This window comes from Maniola jurtina, chromosome 11, assembly GCF_905333055.1.
Source record: "Maniola jurtina chromosome 11, ilManJurt1.1, whole genome shotgun sequence".
NCBI lineage: Eukaryota > Metazoa > Arthropoda > Insecta > Lepidoptera > Nymphalidae > Maniola > Maniola jurtina.
The window spans coordinates 1241968-1266399 of NC_060039.1; the positions used below are offsets into that span (position 1 = coordinate 1241968).

At 36.5% G+C, this 24432-nt stretch overlaps 1 protein-coding gene across 9 annotated transcripts in view; it reads right to left on the bottom strand.

The window, feature by feature from the left end:
* Positions 1-515: 515 nt before the first annotated feature.
* LOC123869376 (nesprin-1) overlaps positions 516-24432 on the bottom strand; it is a 186773-nt gene continuing 162856 nt past the window's right edge. For 7 of the 9 annotated variants that reach the window (XM_045912259.1, XM_045912265.1, XM_045912261.1 and 4 more), the window contains 11 exons: positions 15803-16027; positions 10798-13110; positions 10059-10247; positions 9293-9672; positions 8056-8094; positions 6403-6565; positions 5628-5859; positions 4950-5163; positions 4278-4422; positions 2799-2860; positions 516-1979 (listed from right to left, as the gene is read on the bottom strand). In XM_045912259.1, coding sequence (XP_045768215.1) covers positions 1754-1979; positions 2799-2860; positions 4278-4422; positions 4950-5163; positions 5628-5859; positions 6403-6565; positions 8056-8094; positions 9293-9672; positions 10059-10247; positions 10798-13110; positions 15803-16027 — 4188 coding nt within the window. In that variant the 3' untranslated portion in view covers positions 516-1753. The remainder of the gene's footprint in view (positions 1980-2798; positions 2861-4277; positions 4423-4949; positions 5164-5627; positions 5860-6402; positions 6566-8055; positions 8095-9292; positions 9673-10058; positions 10248-10797; positions 13111-15802; positions 16028-24432) is intronic. The other 2 variants (XM_045912266.1, XM_045912260.1) reach the window with 1 other exon arrangement.

Sequence of the window (24432 nt, forward strand, 5' to 3'; positions counted from 1 at the left end):
GCTCATGTAGTATAGGTAAAGGTGGATCGAATGCTCCTAATACCTATTATACCTATCTTAGCTACTAATTTACTTAGGTATGAAGAGCGCTTAATCCATTTTTAGGGCCGTCGCACATATGGCGGAGCGCAGCGCAGAGCATACCCGCGAAGTTTTCTAATCGCGTGATACATTACGCGAATTTCTACCAGAAAATGCACGAGCACGCGCGGGACTGCACGCGGATGCGCGAGTATCCGCACGGATGCACAATTGATTTTAGATATTATTTCAATGAGGACAATGTCGATAATATTTTGACTGTCAAAAATGCTTTGAGCTGTTGAGCTCCGCCATATTATGTGCGCCGGCCCTTATTATACATCTCACATTCCAGTAACTATATTACCTACATTTGCCTAGTAAATTAATCTACCACTCTGTCGTGGCGCAACTGATGCCACAGACGCTCGATTCGAAAGTCGAAGACCTAGATTGTGTCTAAAGGGTGATTTGTAAATAAAACAAGCGATAAATATAATCAATGCAAGGCTTTAATCTGTTTTTATTGTAAACAGTTCCTTACCATCTAATAGTTTAAGTAACAATGCGTGAATGCGATCAAGCCGTCGTGTATGATTTGTGCGGCGCCATTTTTATTTTAAATATAGATTATATAAATAATATAATTTAAATATTCATTTTGCGGCGCGGCCCCGAGCGCTCTATGCGACTTCCTGAAAAATGTGATGAGCGAAAATCGCAAGTTCGTGCGAACTTCGTTCGTACAACGCGCGGAACGCGAACGAACAAAATTAGCGCGAATTTTTGCTGATCGCATAGTCACGTTATGTCAGGACGACGCCTTATACATCGTTCTATAATATACCAACGTAACAAATATACAAAAATCTCATATTTACATACGGCGGGGGCTAGCACCAGTGGAGATTTTGGAATGTGTCTTTATTTTTTATTTCCGGCTTCGAACATCGCGTTTTACCAAAAAGCAATGGCGAGGCCGTCCGCCCGGAAAACTGATGACAGTGACAGCTGTCAAAGTGACAGATATTCAGCACAGACTAAACAACAAAATTAGGCGTAGTCCTGAGGGGAGACTGACGCAGTTTTGTTGTTCAAAAAGTGTCTTGAGGAATGTTCTCTATTTTTAATTACATTGAAAACTATATTTTCCAACCCAAAACCTAAGCTTAGCCAGGTGGGTCGAAAAGTCCAGAAGATTTTTGAACTATTAAGGTTCAAATTTTTGGTAAAATATTTTGTCATCAGTCATTTTCGTGGGCGTTATTTATCCAGAAATTGTGACTTTAAAATGTAAAGACGTCCAAACTATTTATCACTTTCATACCCTTAAATTTCAAAATCGATAATTTTGAAATTTAAATGAGTACGAATCCGAACGTTACCTACATTCCTATAGTCTATAGCTAATATACAGAGATGGAAATTCGAGTTTACAAATGCCAACACTGATTAAAATCCTGTGTTTGACATTTTGCACACAATACATCGACTGTCTCTATTTATAAGCTTTACATTATTTCCACAATTTAGTTACCCATAAATATTTAAAACTCTAAGTAAGTATATCGATTACCACAGATAAAAAGATTCAAATTACTATAGTTTATGGTATCGTGGATTTTAAAATATTTAGATATTTATGAGTAACATATACGATTTATACAATCAACAAGTCTTTATCAAAATAATATTTTTTATCTGTTCTTAGTCTAGGTTTTAGGGTATCTTTTTAAAGGGGGGGTGGGCCATGCGGGTATCTTAGTACGGGCTGTAAGGATGGAGCGGGGGCTCTGCAGTCACCGTGCGGAGAGAGGGGGGCTAAGGCAGCGGCTCCCAGTAGTAATAACAGTAAGGCCTGGAATGGAAGCGAGGCGCGGGCGACGCGACAGACGAATCGCAAGCCCCTCTGCACGCGGCCTAATTCTTGTTCTTCACGCTCCTCGCTTAGGATGACGCTGTAAAAAAAAAGCAAATTAAGTATTACAAACTAGTCTAGGGGTCATTTTTCAACCGTCAATAATTCAAATTTTAAACCATGCCTAACAAAATTCTTAAGATCATCTTTGAACAATAATAAAACTTAAACGTATTTATGCATCAGTTAAAACTTTACTTGGTGATTGGGAAACCGGCCTCAAAAGTCATGTAAAAATTTCTGTCAAGTTGAAGTAGCAATAACATGTGAAAATATCAGATAAAAGACAATGAAACACCCTTGTATGCAGACTAATCGTTTTTATAATAACTACCAATTTAAGACACTGGGTAAAAACTCTCCTTTAATTGAGTGGTATGTTAAATTTTCAGATAAAAAACTAAGGCGGGGGCTAATTCAATGCAATTTTTCAACAATTCTACAAAATTAAAAGTGTTAGACAGTGACAATTGTGTTAACTAAATACGTGACAATGTGCTCTAAGAACGGGCTAGATTTTGTTGCAATTTTGTAAGTTGTACGAGTAGTAAAAATTCGTACTAAATAGATTATTTAATTAAAATCAGCAATAAGTATGCTTTATTTTTTATTGGCTGAGTTCGTATATAGGTATGATAGTACGAAAAAGTTATTAGGAGGATAATTTTCAATTAAATCAGTCATCATGATCAACCGATCGTCGCGTCGCGGTTCACTACATTTTACTGATAGATCCTATCCCGATAAATTTTCAACTGAAAAAAAAAAAAACAGAAGTTAATAGCTGACATTGCTGGGCTATAATATGCAAGTTCTTCTAGCCCATTCACGAGGCACATTAAATTTTATGTCTACTTACTCATTCTCGTCGAGAGGCGGCAGGCTCATCGCCGGGATCTGTTCCTCTTCGTCCTCCATGAGCTACGGATAACAACATTACGTCAACATACTGTGCGAAGCCACTACTGTACTGTGATATTATAATACGGGGTTCCTACTGCTTATTGTATGCAAACACTTATTTCGTCTCTAGATCTACAAAATGCCTTGTCGCGCCACAAGTTGATCATAAGTCCTATATTTTTTTTACTCCTGGTTTAAGATTGATTACAAATCTCGTCTAATATCTTGTTTTCTTATAGAACTCGTTAACTAACTACGTAACTAAGAAAAGGAAATCTAAGAAAAGAAGGTCCGCCATATTAATTGTAAATGAGAGGTACATAATTATTATATTAACGCCGTCATTTTCGATTCGTTTCTTTATTAGCACGAGTTTTTAGCAGAAAATTTGACTATATTATGGTATGGAAAAATAAGTGTTTGCATTAGGACAAGGTTTTATAATATTCTGCATTAAGTTTTATTTTTGTAAATATTCTAATTCTACCTACCTACTTAATTAGCTACTTAAAGTGGGATAGGTATCTTTATTTTTTGCTGCATTAAGAAATAGGTACTTAACATTCTAACAAAATACGAGTAAGTTATATAACACCATAGTAAAAAATAAAAATACATAAATAAATTATAAACACATGTTTTTTCCTACGTATAATAATTAGTACATATATTAATAAAATACATGAATAATAATAACTATAACTAGGTTTATCTTGTAATATATTTAGTGTAAAGTAAATTATTCTATAAATGAAGCTCGCTGTCGATTTGTTTGCGGATTTTTGTGCTGTGTTTCAAAAGCAGTGTAAAAGCGGGGGCAAAAAAAGTCAATTTTAAAAACATTTTTTAGGCATTTTAATTTGGTGCCATCCAATTTATATTTTGTAGTGTGATTTTTTACAAGTTGGTATTTAGGAATTTTATCTTTAACTTTGTCCTATACTAGTAAAAAAAAACCTGATGTATGTTTTCTTATGAAATAGAAATTAGAATCAGTCATTATATGTTTATTCCTTTTTTCCCCTAAAATCTTTCGTGTATATGCATAAATTTGATAGGTCGGGTTAGCGTGAATGTGCCGAACTATACGATTAACGATGAACAATCATGTCACAATTCATGACATCACGAATCATTTGTTGAGTCTCGATAGTGTAGCCGTGCTATTAGAGGGATCTGTTTCAAATAATGTCATTGACCCCATGGCACCTCTGCGCAACGTGCATTGACCTCTAGCGTCAGTCAGATATTTTATTTGCTATATATTGCGAACTTTTAATCAAAAATACAGGTTTTTAAATATTTTTTCTCTCATATTTTTTCTAGTAAGTATCTTATACCATCAGGACTATCACCCGTCTTGTTTTTGGTAGCGTTTTAATTACACCGTGTGTAGTGTGCGGTCAGTCGTTAGTGACGTAATGCTCGGACGCACCTGCGTGGCGGCGGTGGCGGCGGCGGCGGCGGCGGCGAGCGCGCCGGCTTGCGGCGGGTGTCGCGCGAGTGCGGCGCCCAGCTTCAGTGCGTACACACCCGATAGCTTGCGCAGCGACTGCAGGCGCAGGCGGAGCTCGCCCAGTCTGTGAAACATGAATCATCATCATCATGATGGCCGTCTCACTACTGAGCACGGGTCTTCCTTCGGAATGAGAAGGGTTTCAAAATTTACCCTTCTGACAGAACTGGGGGAACTTACTTCTTCATATTATTATATACTTACCTAATACAACAAAGCTAACACACTGGGAGACAGGGGTTCGGTGCTCAACTCGTCTTTTAGCTTGTTAAATCATTTGATGTTCTTCTGTACCCTCAGTATAAGATTTTACTTCTCGCCCACGTTAATAGTATTTGAGAGTCAAAACACTTTAGGGTTAAAGCTAAATGATCCTTATTTACCTTGTTTTAATGTTCAAGTTTGAAACGTGAAGAAGTTAAAATCAATGGCACTGAATTTTTTGAATTTTACTTTGGGGTTATTTTGGCTGTCGAGTACTATTACAATTGGTGAGATATAAAATCTTATACTGAGGATACTGAATGAAGTTCGTTAACCGCAGGTGACTATTTCAGCTCACTGTTCAATCAATTTCACCGAGACACTTACCTTCTGCACACATCCTGAGCATCGGCGCCCTTGAGCAGCTGAGCGGCGTCTCTCAGAGCGAGCACTCTAGGCTCTGCTCTGCTCAGCTCGTCTCTCAGCTCGCTGAACCTCCTGAAGTCCTTCCTCAGTTCATGCGGCGGGCGCGTCAGGCGGAGTGGTTCACGCGCACGCACAGTTCGCTCTGCCGCAGCCAGTTGAGCGACTAATTCTATCACTGTTAACAAGCATGAACATTTTTTTAAATAGAAGTTGAAATTTCAGTCCCAATTTTAGTGAAAAACCAGTTTTTTCAATGGCATGTTCATGGAATGGTAAGATCTACTATTGATAAATAGCCCAGCTACCATATTCTACCGATAAGTAACGAGTAAACCTACTTACCTATAAGGTACTCGTTCAGTTTAGAACTTCGAATATAGCTAAATGAATTTGATCTGGTAGGTAAACTTTAAAGCATTTCATAGTCTTAGGTCAAGGAACCGGCCATCTGCTAATCTCATGATAACCTGTTAGAAGTTCTATCACAAAGTTTCTTTCTGGTTCTACGGGTTTCTTTCGGGCATTAAAAATAGTGGCTGATTCACTCGAAGTTTCAAAAGCATTTTGTAAAAATCTATAAGTTACTGAAACGAGTTTAAATACTTTTAAAACAAAGATCAGCTAAGTAGACAAACTCACCAATATCATGGAACTCTCTATTATGGACCAGCGCAGTTTGCAGCCTTCCCTGCCAAGCAGCGGCCTTCGAGCAGGCTCGGTCCCATCTCTGGTTGGCCTCGACCAGTCTCTCTTGGACTCTTTGCCCGTCATCTGCAGACTTGGCGTGGCGGGTCACGTGGGACCCCACCACGTTGAGGGAGACTACCAGTGCCTTGTGGGAGTCCAGGTCTAGCAGGAATTCGCGGTGGTCCTGGAAATTTTGAGTCGTTATGGCATACCATAGCATCATCAGATGGTATTAAATGATGGGAGCCAAAATTCTCGGTAGGAAGGATATTCCGAACCAGTTCAAGAACTATTCAAAAGAACTTAGTTTATTTGAGCAAAAGAAAAATAGAAATTTTCTTGGTTTACTATTTTGTAATACTTAATCTTTATTGTCAGATATAATAATGTAATTCTCAAGAGTGTTAAATAATTATTCCTCTTATATGATAACACATCATTGTTTAGTCTATTCATTGATCTGTTTCATATCATGAAATCACCCGACAACGAATCAGATAACCAAGAAAGGTAGGTAGTAAATACTAGATAGATGTCGAGGAACCATGTGATGGTTGACCTTCCTCAATCTAATGTAGGTGGTCCTTTGCAAGAGTATACCAGGCTATAGGTCAGCAGAGAGAAATGGCGAATACTCGTCAGACGCGTAACATATTATGTCTCCAAAGAGTCACTTCATGATGACCACGACCGTTCTGTCAAGAGTGTTACAAAGAAGAAGAATCACCTGTATAGCATCTTCAAGAGCGTCATACTGCTCAGGAGGGTCGGTCCTTGCTTCATCCGTGGCCTCAGCAAACTGAAGCCATTGCTCTAGTCGCCAGAGGTCGTTGTCCAGTTGCTTCCAGTTGCGGTCCGAGCAAAGTGGACACGTCAGACGACCGGATTCACTGTGGAGATTAAATTCTTTTAAGTCTGAATTTTATTATTCTGTGAGATATGGAAGTTGTATGAAGTCATTCGCGCGTTTTTGTCGTGAGGTTACCACTTCATACAAATCCATACATTTCGAAACAATCGCGCGGTTAATGGCGCACAGCGATGTTCAGGATTAGGTACCTTTAAAGATGGATAGTTATTTGATAGCAACCTTTAAAACACAAATTTTAATTTCAATTAACAGGGCTCTCTCCGTCACTCGCTTCATACAATCGTAGTTCCAACTTCATTTGAATATTAAGCAACCAAAGTCCATGAAATTTTGCAGACATATTTTAGAAACTTATATCTGTATCTGTGGTGTTTTAGATTTTTTTTGAATATGTAGTTTTAAAATTACATAGGCTCAAAGATTTGTATGTAAATTTTTAAGACCGCATAACTTTGAAATCGAATATTTTAACAGAAATCTGGAAAACCACAGACATAGATATTAGTTTCTAGAATATGTCCGCAAAATTTCATGGACTTTGGTTGCTTAATATTCAAATGAAATTGGAACTACGTTTGTATGAAGCGAGTGACGGAGAGACCCCTCTTAAGTAGGTACCTAAATATTATGGAAATCAATTTTAAATTACATGAGTAAATTTTTAAAATTGTAGCAATGCCTTGACATAATATTATTAGGTAAATAAATAACTTACGAAACAAAGCTTAAAAAAGGTGCCTACTTATTATAATAAATTGTGCTACATATAATTTTATATTAGTACTAATATTATAAATTACAAGTTGCTACTAAGTACATAATCCATGCATTAGATAGGTAATTAACTAAATAAACAGTAAGAAAACATCAAAATAGGTAATAAGCTTATTTCGTCCGTTATCAGAAAGTATAATTTGGTAATCACTTTATTTGTAAAAAATAATAATATTATTAAAAATGCATTAAGTATATTAAAAACAAATTCAGTGTATCCAAATCTTGTGCATTAAGAAATTCGCTAACAACCTCTGTACTACAAATAAATAAAAGTGCATAAACACAAATACAACTACGAATGTGTAGTGCACTACAAACCAACAATCGTGAAAGAAACATCTAAAAGCAAATTAGTTATTAACAAAATATTGCAAAATTACGATTTATTTGAGCTAGTATAAACTGGGCAGGATTTTTTTCATTTGATGATAAGTTAGCCCTTGACTACAATCTCACCTTGTGCTAAGTTACAATGCAATCTAAGATGGAAGCGGGTTAACTTGCAAGATGTAAAACAGTATATTTATACTCCTAATAAGTGTCTATGTGGCATCATACCGGAGCGCTTAATCGCTTGGTTATCTTTGGCGATGGAGTGGTTAGGTACTAGCCACATCTTCCACCAAAGACAAAATAGATAACTACTATGGAAAGGTTGCGAGCGAATTTCTATTGAGTAATCAACATAATAGGTATTATTATAGAAAATATTATGAAGCAGTAGGTACTCACTGTTCGCACGTGAGAGCGTACGATGCGGAGTGGGGCAACCTAGGACCAAAAACGACTGTTTAATATCGCATGCCAGGTTAACAAGCAATAACACTGGGTTTTATAACTATGGAGATTGATTCTTCTAGAATGGTATTTGGAGACGGCCAATTCAGAATATTTGAAGTATTGATATCACCAAAACCAAAAGATGTTCCCGAAGAACGTTAATTTTACTTTAAAGATGAAAGGAGAATAAAAATTGCATTTACTCGTAAAATAATCAGAATTGAATTGATAAGTATTTAATATCTTATATTGACTATTCCTGTTGCTATGATGAACAATGATACACATTTAAATAATAATGATTTACCTAAATTACTTAACAATTTTATGTATTTCAACCTGAATGAATTGAATTTCAATAAGGAGTCCTTCTTTACTTTTAACATCGATTGGATTTTGAATAAGACAGTTATTAGATATATATTAATGCTTTGGCAGAAGATAAGAAAGTTTTGAATAACAATAACACCACATGTTTGTTAGAAAATAAATAAAGATTAATATAAAAAGGTTGTTGAATTTGAACCTAATGAAGAATAACATAATATTTACTCGAACCATCTTTCGTATAGAATAAATAAAGATTCAGAGGATATATTATTAGACTTTTACATCCGTAATTCTTAGAACCAGTATTAGTTAAGAATTTTGTTATTTAAGAAAATATTAAAATGTTTAATAAAATTAGTGCTGGAAAGTTAAAAGTGACTGTCACGAACGAAATACTAAGCCCACCACCAAATCCAAACGTGCTTGTGCATCTACTTTGCATTGCCATACACAGATCTTTGCTAAATCCCTTTTTGCATATTGACAGTCAAAAGCCGAAACTTAACTTACAAATTTACCAATCCTGGAAAATGCTAACTCAGGAAACTTTATTAGATAGAGGAAAAGTAAAGTATAATGAAATATGAATAAAATGATATTAACCATTCTAGGCAGAACAATTCAAAAACCGAAGTTTATTATTTTAAGTTCAGGCACTCTTCCTAACCCAAATATGGTTAGTCAAAGGTCGTTCGTTTGAGCTTTGACTAAAATCTTTTGTTATACCTGAGCTATATAAATTGCCTATAGCTAAGATTCGACTTTTGACCATACTTATACAATTTTCAACAACTTGAATTCGATATCCATACAAATTGAAACATATGACACAGTGAATTGTATTTAGAAAAAGGCTTACCTTAAATTGTTGATCTGTAGTTCCCGTTTCTTAGCTTGCGCCAATAAGTCTTCGTATCTTAACGATAGAGATTCAACCTCCTTCATCATCGCTTCTTCTTCGGTAGCATCACATTCTGTTAGCAATAGTTCTGATAGATGTTTAGCAAGTTCTAATGTCTGTTCAGGCTTAGCCCCTGCTTTAGCTATTTCTTTAGCCAATGTAGCCAGTTCGTCGCTTCCAGCGTTTTCTTTAACTTCATGGAGTAAAACAGTTCTTAGTGCTTCAAGTGATTCTGATGTTTCTTTGACGGCAGATGCTAGTTCGACACGATAGGTCTCTTTAGAGGTCAATGTGTCCACTTGTAAAGCAGCATCAGTTTCCCATTTCAGAGTATCGACCTGTTGAAGAAGAATAAAAAAAAGTTATTTTTTTAATGATCTATACTTAATAACAGCTAGTTACACTATCTCAGATGTCATGAAAAGTGAAAATATCTGAGTGAATAATAATTAAGACGGTTTAGAAACTACAGCATCCATTTTTCCTCCAGAAAAATCTACATAAGTGACGGTACCTATTTTGTGGTACCAATAACTATCTTATTCCAGTTTGGAATTTTTAGTCAGTATCGATTTATTTCTATCGCTTATCGATTGTTTTTAAAAAGAACAAAATCACCCATTTACATTCAATCTAGAAATAACTATAAAGTCAACCTCTCTGGGATAGTTAACCACAGAAAAGTTTTTGGATTCTAAAGGTGAGTTTTTTCAAAAAATTATACCTGTACAGCACTGTCTACATCTCCAACCACCTCAGCCCTGGCTAACTCTAGTCTTGTCCTGACATCAGCGAACAGCGCGCGGTATTCGCCCACCATATCCATTACCCCGGGCACGGAGCTTACTGCTACGGACAGCCTGTCAGCATCGTCCACTAACGCTTCACAATCACGGAGGTCTTCTTCCACACCCTGGGAAAAAGAGAAATAATTTTAAGACCACCATAAACAGTCATTGGCATCAAACCATAATAATTGTTCCTAATGATCACGATCTATCTGATTGGTTGACACTCTGGAATTATTGACACAGAAAGAGTTTGATAATTTAGCCAAAAAAAAAAACAATTGTTATAACGAATGTAATGCTGTATAGAATTAGAAATAGAGAAAAAATATTTTGTAAGCATTTGTCATCTTTGTGCATTTCAATCTGCACCCAAGAATGCAGTAATTTGCTACTGATGAATGTTTTTGGTATTTTTTTTTCTATTTAGAAATATATACCATTTTATACAAACATATACCAGCAGTTTTTAATAGCACAACTTTCATACATTTAAATGTAAATGAGAAACCGCGAAACATCGATAACAAAGCCAATGTACTATTAACTGCGCTTATCATTCATCAACTAATAATAAATCACATTGAAATGCAAAAAAAGTGTGTCAGACATGTGATAAGGAAGGTTACACAATAATTCCTTACGGCTTGTGTAATAATATGTTTGAATACTCACATCTAATTCCTTAAGAGTTGCTACTTTGTCGGTTGGGGTAGGAGCGAGATGCAAAGCTCTGGTCAATCTGACATCAGCTTCAGCTAACGACACAACTGCTTTGCCATGAGCGGCCACGAACTGTCTATGTGCGTCAGCTCCAGCAGAGTCCAATCTTCCACGAAGCTGTTGCCAACGTCTGACTGCAGCTCTTAATCTCGCAGCATCATCAGCTCCGTGACCACGAAGTTCAATACCCCGAGCAGATGCCACGCGACTATAAGCATCTTCCAACTTCTTTATATCCCCTTCTAGATTATCCAAATCTTTCGTAACAGCCTTCGATACGCTCTCGTCTTCTGCTTCACCCCGCTGTTTACGCGTCTCAATTTTCTCGACTCTCTTCTCTATCGCATCTAGTTTCTTTTCCACTTTGGGTAAGAGAGAATTAGCAAGTTCTGCTGATTTTCGAATTTCTTTCAGCGCCTTTTTACGCTGCTCGGACATATCACAAATGTTTTTCCATTTTTTCTCAACAATATCGACTCCTGTATGTAAGTTGCGCAGATCGAAGTTTCCTCTTAGTACATCAGGGTCGTTAAATATGAGTTCGCAAAGGTTTAACGTTTTGCCAATTTCTCCGCTTTCGTTTTCAATGTCTTTATGTATTTCATCACGTTCTTGGAATTTACTATCAACAGCTTTGGCTGTTAAATGTTCTAATACAACCGGTTTGGATAAATTAGCTTCTATGGAGTGCAATCTCAATCTAATTTCCGTCAAACGTTCTTCAAGTTGAGTAATAGTTTCGAGCAATTCATTGATTTTAGCGATTCGACTTCTTCCAGTTTCTTGTAGTCTATGCCAGCGCTCCTGTATATCTTTAAGATGTTTGGATGTATTTTTACTGTACGACTTTTCATCCTTTTTAGATAAATCAACTAAAGCACTACCAGTTTCTGTAAGCCACTCAAATTCGCGTTCTTTCATGGCAGTTTCTGCATGAACGTCTGAATTTATCCTTCTGATCAAGTCCTGAGGATCCAAGGCTCCTATGTCGCTAGTTGAAGTGGTAGTTTCGAGACGAGATTCGAGCATAGTCATCCATTCGGCAAACCGACTTAGCCTTGAGTCAAATATTGTGTAAATTTCTAGTCGCTCTTGTAGCCTGTGAATTATTATAGAGAGTTGGTGTTCTAAATCCGCCCGTTGTTGTCGAAGTTGCCAGACTTTCTGGTTAACTATCCTTATATCCTGTGGACTGAGGCATTCTTTCAATTGTTCTTGGATAACGCTAAGCGCTTCTATTTGCGTTTCAGTTCTATCTATCTTTTTCCTCAAATCACTATACTTGTCTATTGATTTCTTGAGCTGAGGCCGAGATAGACGGTCTTCATCAGAGTAAGACATTATTTCATTTTGGGTTTTATTGTATAATTTCTGTAAGTCACCAGTTAACGTTTCATATTCACCGATGAGTCCAAGTATTCGAGTTAGGAAGTCGCGCCACGTGTCAAGACTGGCTTGTAAATTGTCGACCCTTTTAACTATACCCGCATATTCCATTCTCACAGAAGCACCGTACGTATCTTCTGTAAACTCTAGTACCTTTTTAAGGTTTCCTAATAATTTTTCGTTTAGCTTTCTACCTTCAGGTAGTGTATCTGTGAGATTCTGTATTTTGGCTAAGATCTTGTGTATCCTCTTTATATGTACATACCTTAACTGTAACTTTTCTTTTTCCCTTTCAATTTCCTTGAGCCATCTGAGCAGTTCGGTGTAAATTTCTCTATATTCATCCCATGCAGCAATACGCGTGCACACTTCATCATGTCTTTCAACTATTCGAGCCAAAGTTTCATTGTGAAGATTAGTGAGAGTGTCGAACTTGTCTGCTAGATCGCGGTTCTTGGTTTCCCTGTTCTCATTCATGAGTACAGATCTTTGTGATGCTAACAAGTTTCTATGGACGCGGCATAGTCGACGATGTTCCGTCAAGTTTTCGTAGTCCGTTGGTATTGAACCGGACAAGAACGATTGCAAGTCTAAGAGGTACTCGTTCCATAGCCTCAAGGCAGTCGCAGCGTCTCCAGACCTTACCAGCGCGGTTGATAGTCTGTGATAGTGGAGGAACGTGTCCCTGAACATCGCCTGCCATAGCTCCAGTATCCTTACAATCGAGTGTTCGTCTGATACGTCTCGATCAATGTCTGGGAGTTCCGCTTTGGCGGGTGCAATGTCCGCTTCGCTCTTGCCGAGTGCGATGAGGTTATCACGTAGTGCTATCAATTTGTCTTCAACTATTTCGCTATCTTCGTGAACTGGCGTAAGATCCTGTAACAAAAATAATAGTTACATTAATTTTCATAATATCATCATAAGTAAATGTTCTAGCTATATTTTGATAGGATAAAAAATCAATACTGTCACGACCCCGCATGATAATTACAGAGATTCTTACTTGGGCATCTATAAATATTTAAATTCAATTCTTTTTAATTCAAAAAATAACTACAGATTAAATTATGTACCTACATGCTACGAACAAAAACCTCGACAAAAATTTTGGATTATAAGTGCCCAACAAACCATAGGTCCAGTGAGTCTAAGTGATGTCCTAAAAGCTAGTAGGTTCTCGCTCAGCTGTGGTCATTCATACTGTATTATTATTCAATCCAAGTTTCATATTATTATGGTTACTTATAATATAAACACGCCACGACTAATAAAGAAAATGCATTAATCCTCTTTACTTCTCCACCCAAAAAGGTATGGCATATCCCGTCCACATGGGGCCAAGCCCATTTGGGACATAATGCGTGACTGGGCACTATAATAATACAGTTATGGACACCGTTATAGCTTCACTTTGTTTCATGGGTTATATGAATTCGCTGATATAACTTAGTCTTTGTTACACACCAATGAAATAGTCTTTTTCTTATAAATCATAATGATATTGACATACTTACTTAAATAAGTTTTTTAGCGAGATGGGATCGGTTTTATACTTATTAAAATACGTAGCACTAGCAAGCAATCTTATTACTAAAGATCTGTCCCTACCTACCTATATTTTTGCTTACGTTATAATCAAGGGATATACATATTACCTACTCTTGGTCGTTAAACCACGAAATAAGCTTAAAATCATTAGTTTATACTACTCTTAGGCTATAATATTCGCACTTTATCACTTACTTAAGTAGGTATACGACGAAAGACCTGCTTCACTCATTGAATGACTCATCAATGCCTAGCCCAAACCCTACTATAGAAAGCTGAAATTTTGTACACAGATCCCCTTCATTTAACAAGGAATAAGGTTGGATTTTTCGAAATTCTTAAGGGATAGGGAACAATGAATATTTATATTTTCGTTGAAAGAAGCCGCGGGCTGTCGTTAGTCATAAATTAATGTCGATTTTTATAACATGGATGCTCAAAATAGCACCCATGTTATATTATAATCCCTGTATACGTACGTTGTCCCTATAAATATATAGCCTCTTATTGTTCGAACAAATAATTTATTATGGTTCTAATCGGTGCAGTGTTTGGCTGAGTATCAGTTTCTACATGGAGTGATGATAATTTGATCTCCAATATGGCATTGATAAGCTTCAGTGCAACCAAAATACGGATTTGTATTTGTGATTTTATTAGGATCCGTCTCAATTAATGGACTAAATGTCCTCTGGCCTAAGAGTGATTATGCACTCATCCGATCCGAGCCCATGAAAATACGGATATAAAAAATTCGGACCGAACTCGGTTATTGCTTACGCACTAATCCGATCTCTGATCCAAATACAAGTGGACATCTTTGACATATTATGTACGTCATACGTCCGATTTAAATCCGAGGTACATCCGAGAGATGTCACGGATGCCGGAGAGATATCATTTTCACGGAGTTGGATCGGATGAGTGCGTTGCTCTAAATCTGGAGTTTGAAATCAAGATATTTAACGTCCACGATCGGACTTTAGTCATTACCTTGATCTTATAATATGTTATCTGTTATTATGATGTCATAATATGTACACAAATTCTATAATTTATCTACATTAAAATAACTTGCTTCTAAATTTAAGTTAGAGCCTCAATAGCTCAACTGATAAAGGAGTGGACTGAAAATCAAAAGGTCGATGGTTCAAACCCCGCCCGTTGCACTATTGTCGTACCTACTCCTAGCACAAGCCTGACGCTTAGTTGGAGAGGAAAGGGGAATATTAGTCATTTAACATGGCTAATATTCTTTAAAAAAAAAAAAAACAAATTGGATCCAAAAGTTAATTATTCATTAAAGCATCAGACAAACTAATTAGTTATCCAGGTACCAACTTGATGGACAACCACACAACACCGTTTCTATTTTTGGAACCTGGGTGAAACGAATAGTCTGGTGTCATCCAGGTCAATTAAGCCATCTGGCTAAGATATTGGCATCTGGTTATTCCCTGTCCCAGTACCTTTACTACCACTTTAACCATCATCATCATTATTAACCGATAGACATCCACTGCTGGACATAGGGGCATCTCTTGTAGGGTTTTCCAAAGTTCACACGCCATGGTCTTGCGCCACCTGAATCCAACAGCTCCCTGTGACTCGTTCGATATCATCTATCCACCTGATGGAGGATTTTCCAACGCTGTGATTTCCGGTGCAAGGTTGCCATTCTAACTCTTTAGCACTCCAACGTCTATCGGTTTTTGAACTATGTGTCCTGCCTATTGACGCTTCAGCTTTGCAACCCGTTGAGCTAAATCGGTTACTCTAGTTTTCCCACGGATCTCCTCATCAGAGTTCTGTATTTTCGTAGGGGTAAAAACCGAGCCCTATCTATTAATGTCGCTCTGCTGTCTGTCTGTCCGTCCACCATGTCTCTAGCTCGTAGACAAAATGAGTTGCAAACCTGAAATTTGGTATTTGGTGTAGGACGCTGACCCGAAACCAAATATTGAATTATTTTTGATTTGATCACGTAGAGAATGAATACTATCTTTGAACAAATACCAACCTGTCGCATATCGCAGAACATCTCCTTGGCGTGCTGAGCTTTAGCCCGAGCGACCTGCCTGGCCTCGCCCAGGTCTGCTAAAGCCTGTACAGCGCCAGCTACCAACTGAAGCCGCCTGGCTAAGGAGTCGGCATCAGCTTGGAGAGCTCTGGAACCGGTCTCAGCTGCAACCCTTGCGGCTAGGGACCGTAGTTCAGCTACGCGTGCTTCTTGTTCTAGGCATGCCTGTGGAAGAGATATGTTATTAGAACTTTTATATAAGAAGTTTTACAGTATGATTCGCTAACTCAATGTCTAACATTGAATAAATACCGAGCTCATTTGACATTGGTTGGTTATACATTGCTGCATCACTGGGTGATATTAAAATATTATTTCGTAGAAAACCTTCATTGGATTGAAAATAAATGTCGAATGGACTCAGTGGCTATCAGTGTTAGACACTAATTTAGCGAATCAGTAGGTGTATCTAATTTGGTAAGCCGTCATTATTTTAAAGCGCTTTCCCAGTTTGTTTAAACTAAAGTCAGCTGCAGTGTTCTTATTACCATGAAGACAAATTATATAGATATGTTCAATGTTAGTATACGAGTATGTACATATTGAATGGCGCCAAAGTAATTGAATCCATAAATATCTTAATGCATATTGACTGATATCAACGTGTAGTTACTCTGGTTAGGCGAAAGTGGGGCTTAAATAAATATTTTGTAATAATAATTAGGGTGCATGCAGACTAATATTGTAGAATTAATAAGATTCAATAACGAACAGAAAATATTCATTTATTTAAAAGTATAACAATATTTCATTTATTTCATTACAATCCCTAGAGCCTCTTCAAATTGGCTTAGATTACGACAGAATACCTACCTAATATAATAGATTTAATATTATTGAAAATGTTTTGGTCTGATTTGGAATTTGACGAATAAGGATTTCTCATTTGGATTTTGAAGGTCCCTTTAGAGTCAGCACCCATTTGTCTAGTACTTATGTACTTAATTTATTTTTCGGGGTCTAACTCTGACTGTAGGTAAGCATACATTTAGGAATCCGTTCTGGAATAAGGAACCCTTATAATTTCGTTCAGTCCGTCTGTAAATCACAGCCACTTTATATGGAATCGAAATTATACTGTCTCAATTAAAATAAAACGAATGATGTCTTTTCAAGGCGCAATATAAATGTATCCTTATTCCTTGTAACGACCATGAAGCGATAAAAAGGAACTTTCCACTTTCTCGGGCCCTTGCCAAAATTAAAGTGAAAGTGCGTGATTCATAACGGAAAGGTTTTAATTTGAATAGCCTACCTACCATTTATAATTTTGGAACTTAGATATAAAAATAATTATAATATTGAGGGCAACAGCGATGCTTTGATCATTTGAGTTATTTAAGTGTAAGCGGTAAGTTAAAACAACCTAAACAAACTAGCGAAATCTACCCACCAAATATACCTAAGTTAAAATGCAGTTAGGTACAAAATCCCACTGTAAAAAATTTAGCCTACTTACCGGCAATAAGTTTGCCAAAAGGCGGATTTTTGGAATGTTCAATTATTGAGTAAGTATTTATTAGGCAAAATCTAAGAACTAGACGATCGATTGCCTAATAACAGCGATGGACTAGTTAGAAAGTGTCTAGTCAAATATTTTTACATGCGTAAAATAGGCCTATTGCAACTAAGCAAAAGAAGTGAAAATCAAGGCAAAATTCTTATTCATTTTTGTCTGTTTGTCTGTTTGTCTGTGTGTTTGTGCACGCTAATATCAGAAACGGCTTATTCGATTTAGATACGGTTTTCACTAATATATTGTAGTAAGCTTCACTTAACATTTAGTGTTTATTTCATGTCAATCTGTTCATAAATAAAAAAGTTATGTCAATTTAAAGAATCACAGCGAACATTTTTAACGTACAGAGTATATGCTGCCCGAAAAGTCACTATTCCACGCGAACGAAGTCGCGGGCACAGCTAGTATCTAATATTGATGGCATTGATTGATTGATCCCGACAAGGAGGCGGACGTTAACCACTAGGCTATCACAGCAGCTACCTTTTACCCTACCTCGAAATTGGATAAAACGAATGGATCATTAAAAACTATCTAGCAAACGGACAGACTGACACATTTTCGCATTTATAATATTGAGTAACGCTTGAATACCGAATTTGTTTTCCATTTTTCCATAGCGTGTTAAAATTAGACGCATACGTGTGCAGGCTGTAAGCTGAAACATGTCTTGAAATAAAGCAGCATTTTAATATCTTACAGACGACGTCAATCGTTACATTCCTCGCCCGCGCCCGGAATATATTTCAACATCACGTCGGATACTAATAACAAAGTTATTAAGAGGGGTCTCTCCGTCACTCGCTTCATACAAACGTAGTTCCAATTTCATTTGAATATTAAGCAATCAAAGTCCATGAAATTTTGCAGACATATTCTAGAAACTAATATCTATGTCTGTGGTTTTCCAGATTTCTGTTAAAATATTCGGTTTCAAAGTTACGCGGTCTTAAAAATTTACATACAAATCTTTGAGCCACTGTACTTTTAAAACTACATATTTTTAGAAAAATCTAAAACACCACAGACACAGATATTAGTTTCTAGAATATGTCTGCAAAATTTCATGGACTTTGGTTGCTTAATATTCAAATGAAATTGGAACTAAGATTGTATGAAGCGAGTGACGGAGAGGGCCCTGTTAATGTAAAACAATATCGTAACTTCTTCAAAAAATTCAAACTTTTGTCTCATTTAGAAAATCTCCAACCAAAATAATTACAAAATAAATCCAAACATGCAAAATAAATAACGTACATTCCTACCTACTTCATTATGCTCGGTTCACTGAAAGTACGAACGAAATCTTAGAAGTAGATTCTCTTTGATTTCTCCTCTCTTAGTCAATAAAAACCTTCATATAGTAACAATGTTGCTAAGTAACTTATTATCAAAAAATTACAGATAGGATTGATTCTAATAGTACTGATTCTGAGAAAAACTAAATTCTAGAGTATTCTCATCCTCTTCTTACTAATGAAATATGAAAAGGACGGACACAGTTTGGCAGTTTTAAATTTAATTTTTAGAACTGTCAAACTTCGTAACTTTAGCGGCTATAGTGCGTTTCATCGAATAGTACCTATGGCGTTATGTTGGCTCCCCTGTCTGCCCAAGTCATTGGCACCATATTTGCATAAGAAGACACAGATTTTGTTTATTTTCATTTCATTTTCCTGAATGAATGAAATGAATTATGAAAATCAAATGAAAATAAACAAATCTGCGTCTTCTCATGCGAATATGGTGCCAATGACCACCCAACAGACAGGGGAGCCAACATAACGCCATAGGTACTATTCGATGAAACGCACTATAGTCGCGAGCTTTTTGTTTGTAGCGTCTCATAAACGTAAAATTCATGTTCTGTCCTTTATTAGCAATATTAAAAAGAAAAAGATGCAGATACCTTTTCTAAAAGTTTAAAGAAACAACAGAACCTGCGCCAATATCTATTAATTTTGGCCGTACCTAAGTAAGCAATAATTGAGTAAATGCAGTAGGTAGGTTAGTTTAAGCGCTTACCTACTTTATTTGTGAGATGAATGTATCATTAGGATGTAATTTCATAGGTGTTGTAATGTAGCTTATTTGGTAATACTGTGAATTTGTAACATGTTACGGAAATACTGCGTTTCCTTTGACCTATTCTCAACGTTCATTAGACACAATTTAAATTCATATAAAACAGCCCTTCCTACGGGGTTTTTAATGATTCTTCTGGCCTAGTAATCTGATGAATGATCCGAGAGGCGGTGATAGCCTAGTAGCTAAGACGTCGGCCTCATCGGGGGGGTCGGGGGTTCGATGTCAAGCACACACCTCTTAACTTCTTTTTTACTATTCTGTGCTTTTACTATCTTGTATACCTACTTAAGGGAAATTCAACAAGACAAATATGCGTTTGATCAGATAAGTTTCTGCAATTGTCGATTGAAATCTATTGCCATTTTATCTGGATATCGATCGATAAATACAATTGAAGTCAATAAAGGAAACTAGGCCATGATAGATAGGCTAGGACATGGGACACTCTTAAATGTTGGCTCCTTGGCTATGGCTTGCAAGTTGAAACCTAGTAAGTAAAACTTTATAGAAGGTTCCTACAACTATCTATTTATGTGCCCAAAAAAAACGTACCATTATACGTATGTACCTACACCATACCTACACCAGCTGATAGACAATATTCAATTTAAATATTTGCACACTATCGGTGACAGTCGATTGTGTAAGGGATTGTACCGACTTATTATAAAGAGGGCTCTCTCCGTCACTCGTTTCATACAATCGTACTTAGTTCCAATTTCATTTGAATATTAAGCAACCAAAGTCTATGAAATTTTGCAGTCATATTCTAGAAACTAATATCTTTGTCTGTGGTTTTCCAGATTTCTGTTAAAATATTCGATTTCAAAGTTATGCGGTCTTAAAAATTTACATACAAATCTTTGAGCCCCTGTAATTTTAAAACTACATATTTTTAGAAAAATCTAAAACACCACAGACACAGATATTAGTTTCTAAAATATGTCTGCAAAATTTCATGGACTTTGGTTGCTTAATATTCAAATGAAATTGGAACTACGATTGTATGAAACGAGTGACGGAGAGAGCCCTGTTAACTTGTTGTATACCCATGATTTGGCAAATAAAATATTTTAATTTATTTATTTAGTAATCGGTAAACCTAAGAGTTTTAACAGTACCTACCTAGTCGAGTTGTATGCGGAAGGATTTGGGAACGCACTGTAAGATTACCCCTAGAAACCCCTACCATTGTATTTGTATTTTTTGTGTTTTGCACAAAGAATATCAACCATGATAATCATGACTAATACTCCCCTTTCCCTCTAATTAAGCGTTAAGCTTGTGCTAGAAGTAGGTACGACAATAGTGCAACGGGTGGGTTTGAACCGCCGACCATTCAGAATTCAGTCCGCTCCTCAACCGTTGAGCTATCGAGGCTCTATTATGTGATTATTAATGGAAAAATGTACGTGCCTGTAGACGATTGAGGTAGGTCTATGAAACTATAAGAAATGTTAGTTCTTATAATGTGAAGGAGCTATGACCCTGAGTCTGAGTGAATCACAAGGGAAGCCACACCTATGTGTATCGACCACGGCTATGAGTTTGATTTTAATTTGTAAGTAGATATACATTATACAACGTTCCCCGCAAGGGAGTCTATAGGTACGGACTTATAATGGTGCTGCTGGTCGATTGCGAAAGAGCTGCATCAATGATTGCTACAGTCTCAATTGCTGTTATTGACTTAATTAGTGGTTTTATTTTTGCAGTAATCCATTTTAGCCAATAGCCAGAGAATGTCGGCCAATCAGAGGTGATTGGCATGGTCACACTAGCTATCAAGCTCACTATCAACTTGCTATCAAATCACAGGCCATCTAACTGATTCAATTAACATTTTTTTAGGGTTCCGTACCTCAAAAGGAAAAACGGAACACTTATAGGATCACTTTGTTGTCCGAAAACCGTAAATTTGCGAAAAAATTAAAATGTGTTTCAATTTTCAAACTAAGATAGGTAACTAACTATAACCGAGTGGGGTAGGTATCATTTAAAAGAGCTTTACCTGTACATTCTAAAACAGATTTTTATGCATAATAGTTTTTGATTTATCGTTATTTAAATGTCGAAAAAATACCACCCGACCGAATACGGAACTCTCGATGCGCGATTCTGACTCGCACTTGGCTGATTTTTTTGGATGCCCTGGTACGCAAGCACACTATGCAAGCTATCTCGGTGAACTGTGAAGAATGAAACGTGAAGAGCTAGCAAACAGACAGACGGACATTAATTCTTTAACACGCAATAGTCTCAAGGAATCGCCGGAAGTCAGCCACACCCCTGTAGCTGGTATCGACCACAGCTCAAGTTGGAACGTTTGCCACCGGCCGCGGCCGCGAGGGCGCGCCGCAATTAAAACTATTCTATCACCACTGATGCAGACTGGCGAATGCGTACACAGGACTGATTTAACTAACTTTTTAATTATATTACTTAATTTTTATATTTTATATCGTAGATAACGGGTACATAGTTACTACGATTAATTTGGTGTTTTTAATTATCACATTAATTAATTTAGTGAGTAGGTACAGTACTACCACTTTTGTACGAGTAAGAATTATTCCGCAGTGCCTCGCAGCGCGTAGAAATCTTATTTTTGAACTAGCTGATGCCCCCAGCTTCGCCCGCGTGAATTTAGGTTTTTGAAAATCCCGTGGGAACTTTTGATTTCCCGGGACAAAAGTAGCCTCTCCGTAATAGCCCGTCCCCGGCAAGCAACGTGTTTCTGTACCACGAAAAAACATTTAAACAGATGATCCTTCAAAAATACGATACGAGGATAGTTTTTACGGATGAATATTGCGTGGATGCCAGTTCTACGTATTTCTAAGGTCTGTAAAAGCAGGAAAGCTGCCCTTGGAAGTTAGCGCGCCGCTAATTATGGGTATTGTTATGGGCCTACGAATTTCAGTTGTTTTCACAATTAACACTGCCTATATGTACAACTTCGGCGTTGTTTCTCACAATGCCGAACTGTATACTAGGTGTTGACGTCATAGAATAAATAGCTGTTCTACATACAGACGGATCGCTATGTGGTTATTTTAACTAAGTTAGTAAGTATAACTCGTTAACTATTGCCTACAATAATTACACCAAATAGTCTATGACGCAGCCTAAGGTGGAGCACGCCTGTCTAGAAGATGCCTGTTCACTCATTTTTTTTTTGTAAACCCGCAAAAAATACACATCAAACACAAACTCACATAAAAGTATAATAAGAGAAAACCAAAAAAATAAAAATTACAAATTTTTTCTTTGAAGAATTTTGTATTAAGTATATGTATAGAATATTGTAAAGTACGCAAATCTTAGTTCCAAGTTTATTTACATACAAAGTTGCTATTACCATATTTTGAACTGCGTTTAAAAACAACATCTATAAAGGTAGGTGATGTCATGGGATAAGCGATATTTAAATGAACCCACGGTTCACGGAAAACCACTGAAAACAATACATTATATAAGTAATATGGCGGTTAATTAATATATTTATAACAATTACTAACGACTAGTGACCGAATGTTTATAAATTCTAGTAAATAGTGAATACCGAGTTTGAATGTGTCAATGCCGAACTTCGGTAGACTGGAGCCGAATTTCGGCTTTTAGTTTGTTCACGCGCTTTTACGGCAAAGATAATATGAGTTTTTTAGTGTCTCCCTCACACTATTAACTGCTCTAATGAAATCGTATTTTTTAATTTGTAATTTTTTACTAGGTAGTTACTAATTTAATTGTTATTGTGTCACAATTAATTCAGACATTTTAGTTTATTTACTACCTTCTTAAAAAATAAAGGTGCGTACGATAAGTCCATGTGTGTGCGTAAAAGATTAAATGATAAGAATGTTTGATGAAAAAATAACAAGGTTAAAAGTCATTTTTGTGAATCATTTTTCGTATAATGTTCGGCCCGTGAACAGAATTTATGTCGAATATTAAAATTCGGCGTATGTAGCCAAATCATTAATCTTTTAGTTTCAAGGTAAACGCTCTTGAAACTGAAAAATTTAGACGAATTAACGAAAGAGATAGGAAGTTAACTACTTTTTTAAACAGTGAAGTGATCGTATAAAGGTTCTTTTTTATGGAGATATATACCCTGAAAATGAAAAAAATGCCCTAAATGGCCCTAATAAAAAAAAGATATTATTAAAATACCTATATTTACCTAATCTACCTACCTATCTACCTATCTATATCTACCTAGGCAAGTAGATGGTAAGAAGGTATAAAGTAGGTAGGTACGTAAAATACTTAAAACAAAATTAATAGGTATAAATCGAATATTTAAATATTAACTAAGTGCTTAATTAGATTCTTTCTTATCTGATAGTGTAGACATTCGTAGAAAGCTAGATAATAGTGATAATACAAATCATAGTCAAAAATAGTAAAAAAACTTAGAACTTGTTTGCCACTGATAAGATAACCTACATTTTAAATCTCATAACTCTCAGATAAGTGGGAAGGCATTTTAGTAATACCAGCAGGAAAAAATTAAACTTCGATGGTTAATAATACGACTATGCCTGCCAAAAAACGAACTAAGTAGGTACATAGGTATTAGGTTCCCTACGTAAAAAGTAATGTTGCAGAAGTACATGGGTACCCTCAATAAAAAGTTAAAAAAACACATTTGAAAATGTAGCCGCCATATTGTTTTTTTTTTTTCAAAAAATTATAGGCAAAGGCAAATATAACTCCGGATGATGTATGAATCCTAACGATACCCCATAGATCCGAATGTGTTTAAGCTTTTAGAAGTAAAATCGGTAGAATATAGAAACTCATATAGGGTCAAAAACATACCTACATGAACCCTGAAAATGTTACTCCTTTCAAGTAGGTATGCCAGTTCATTTGCAAGCCGGTGAATATGAGAAGTCCCTCAAGATTTGACCTCAGAGAAAATCCCTTATCACTCACCTCTTGAAGTGACATGTTG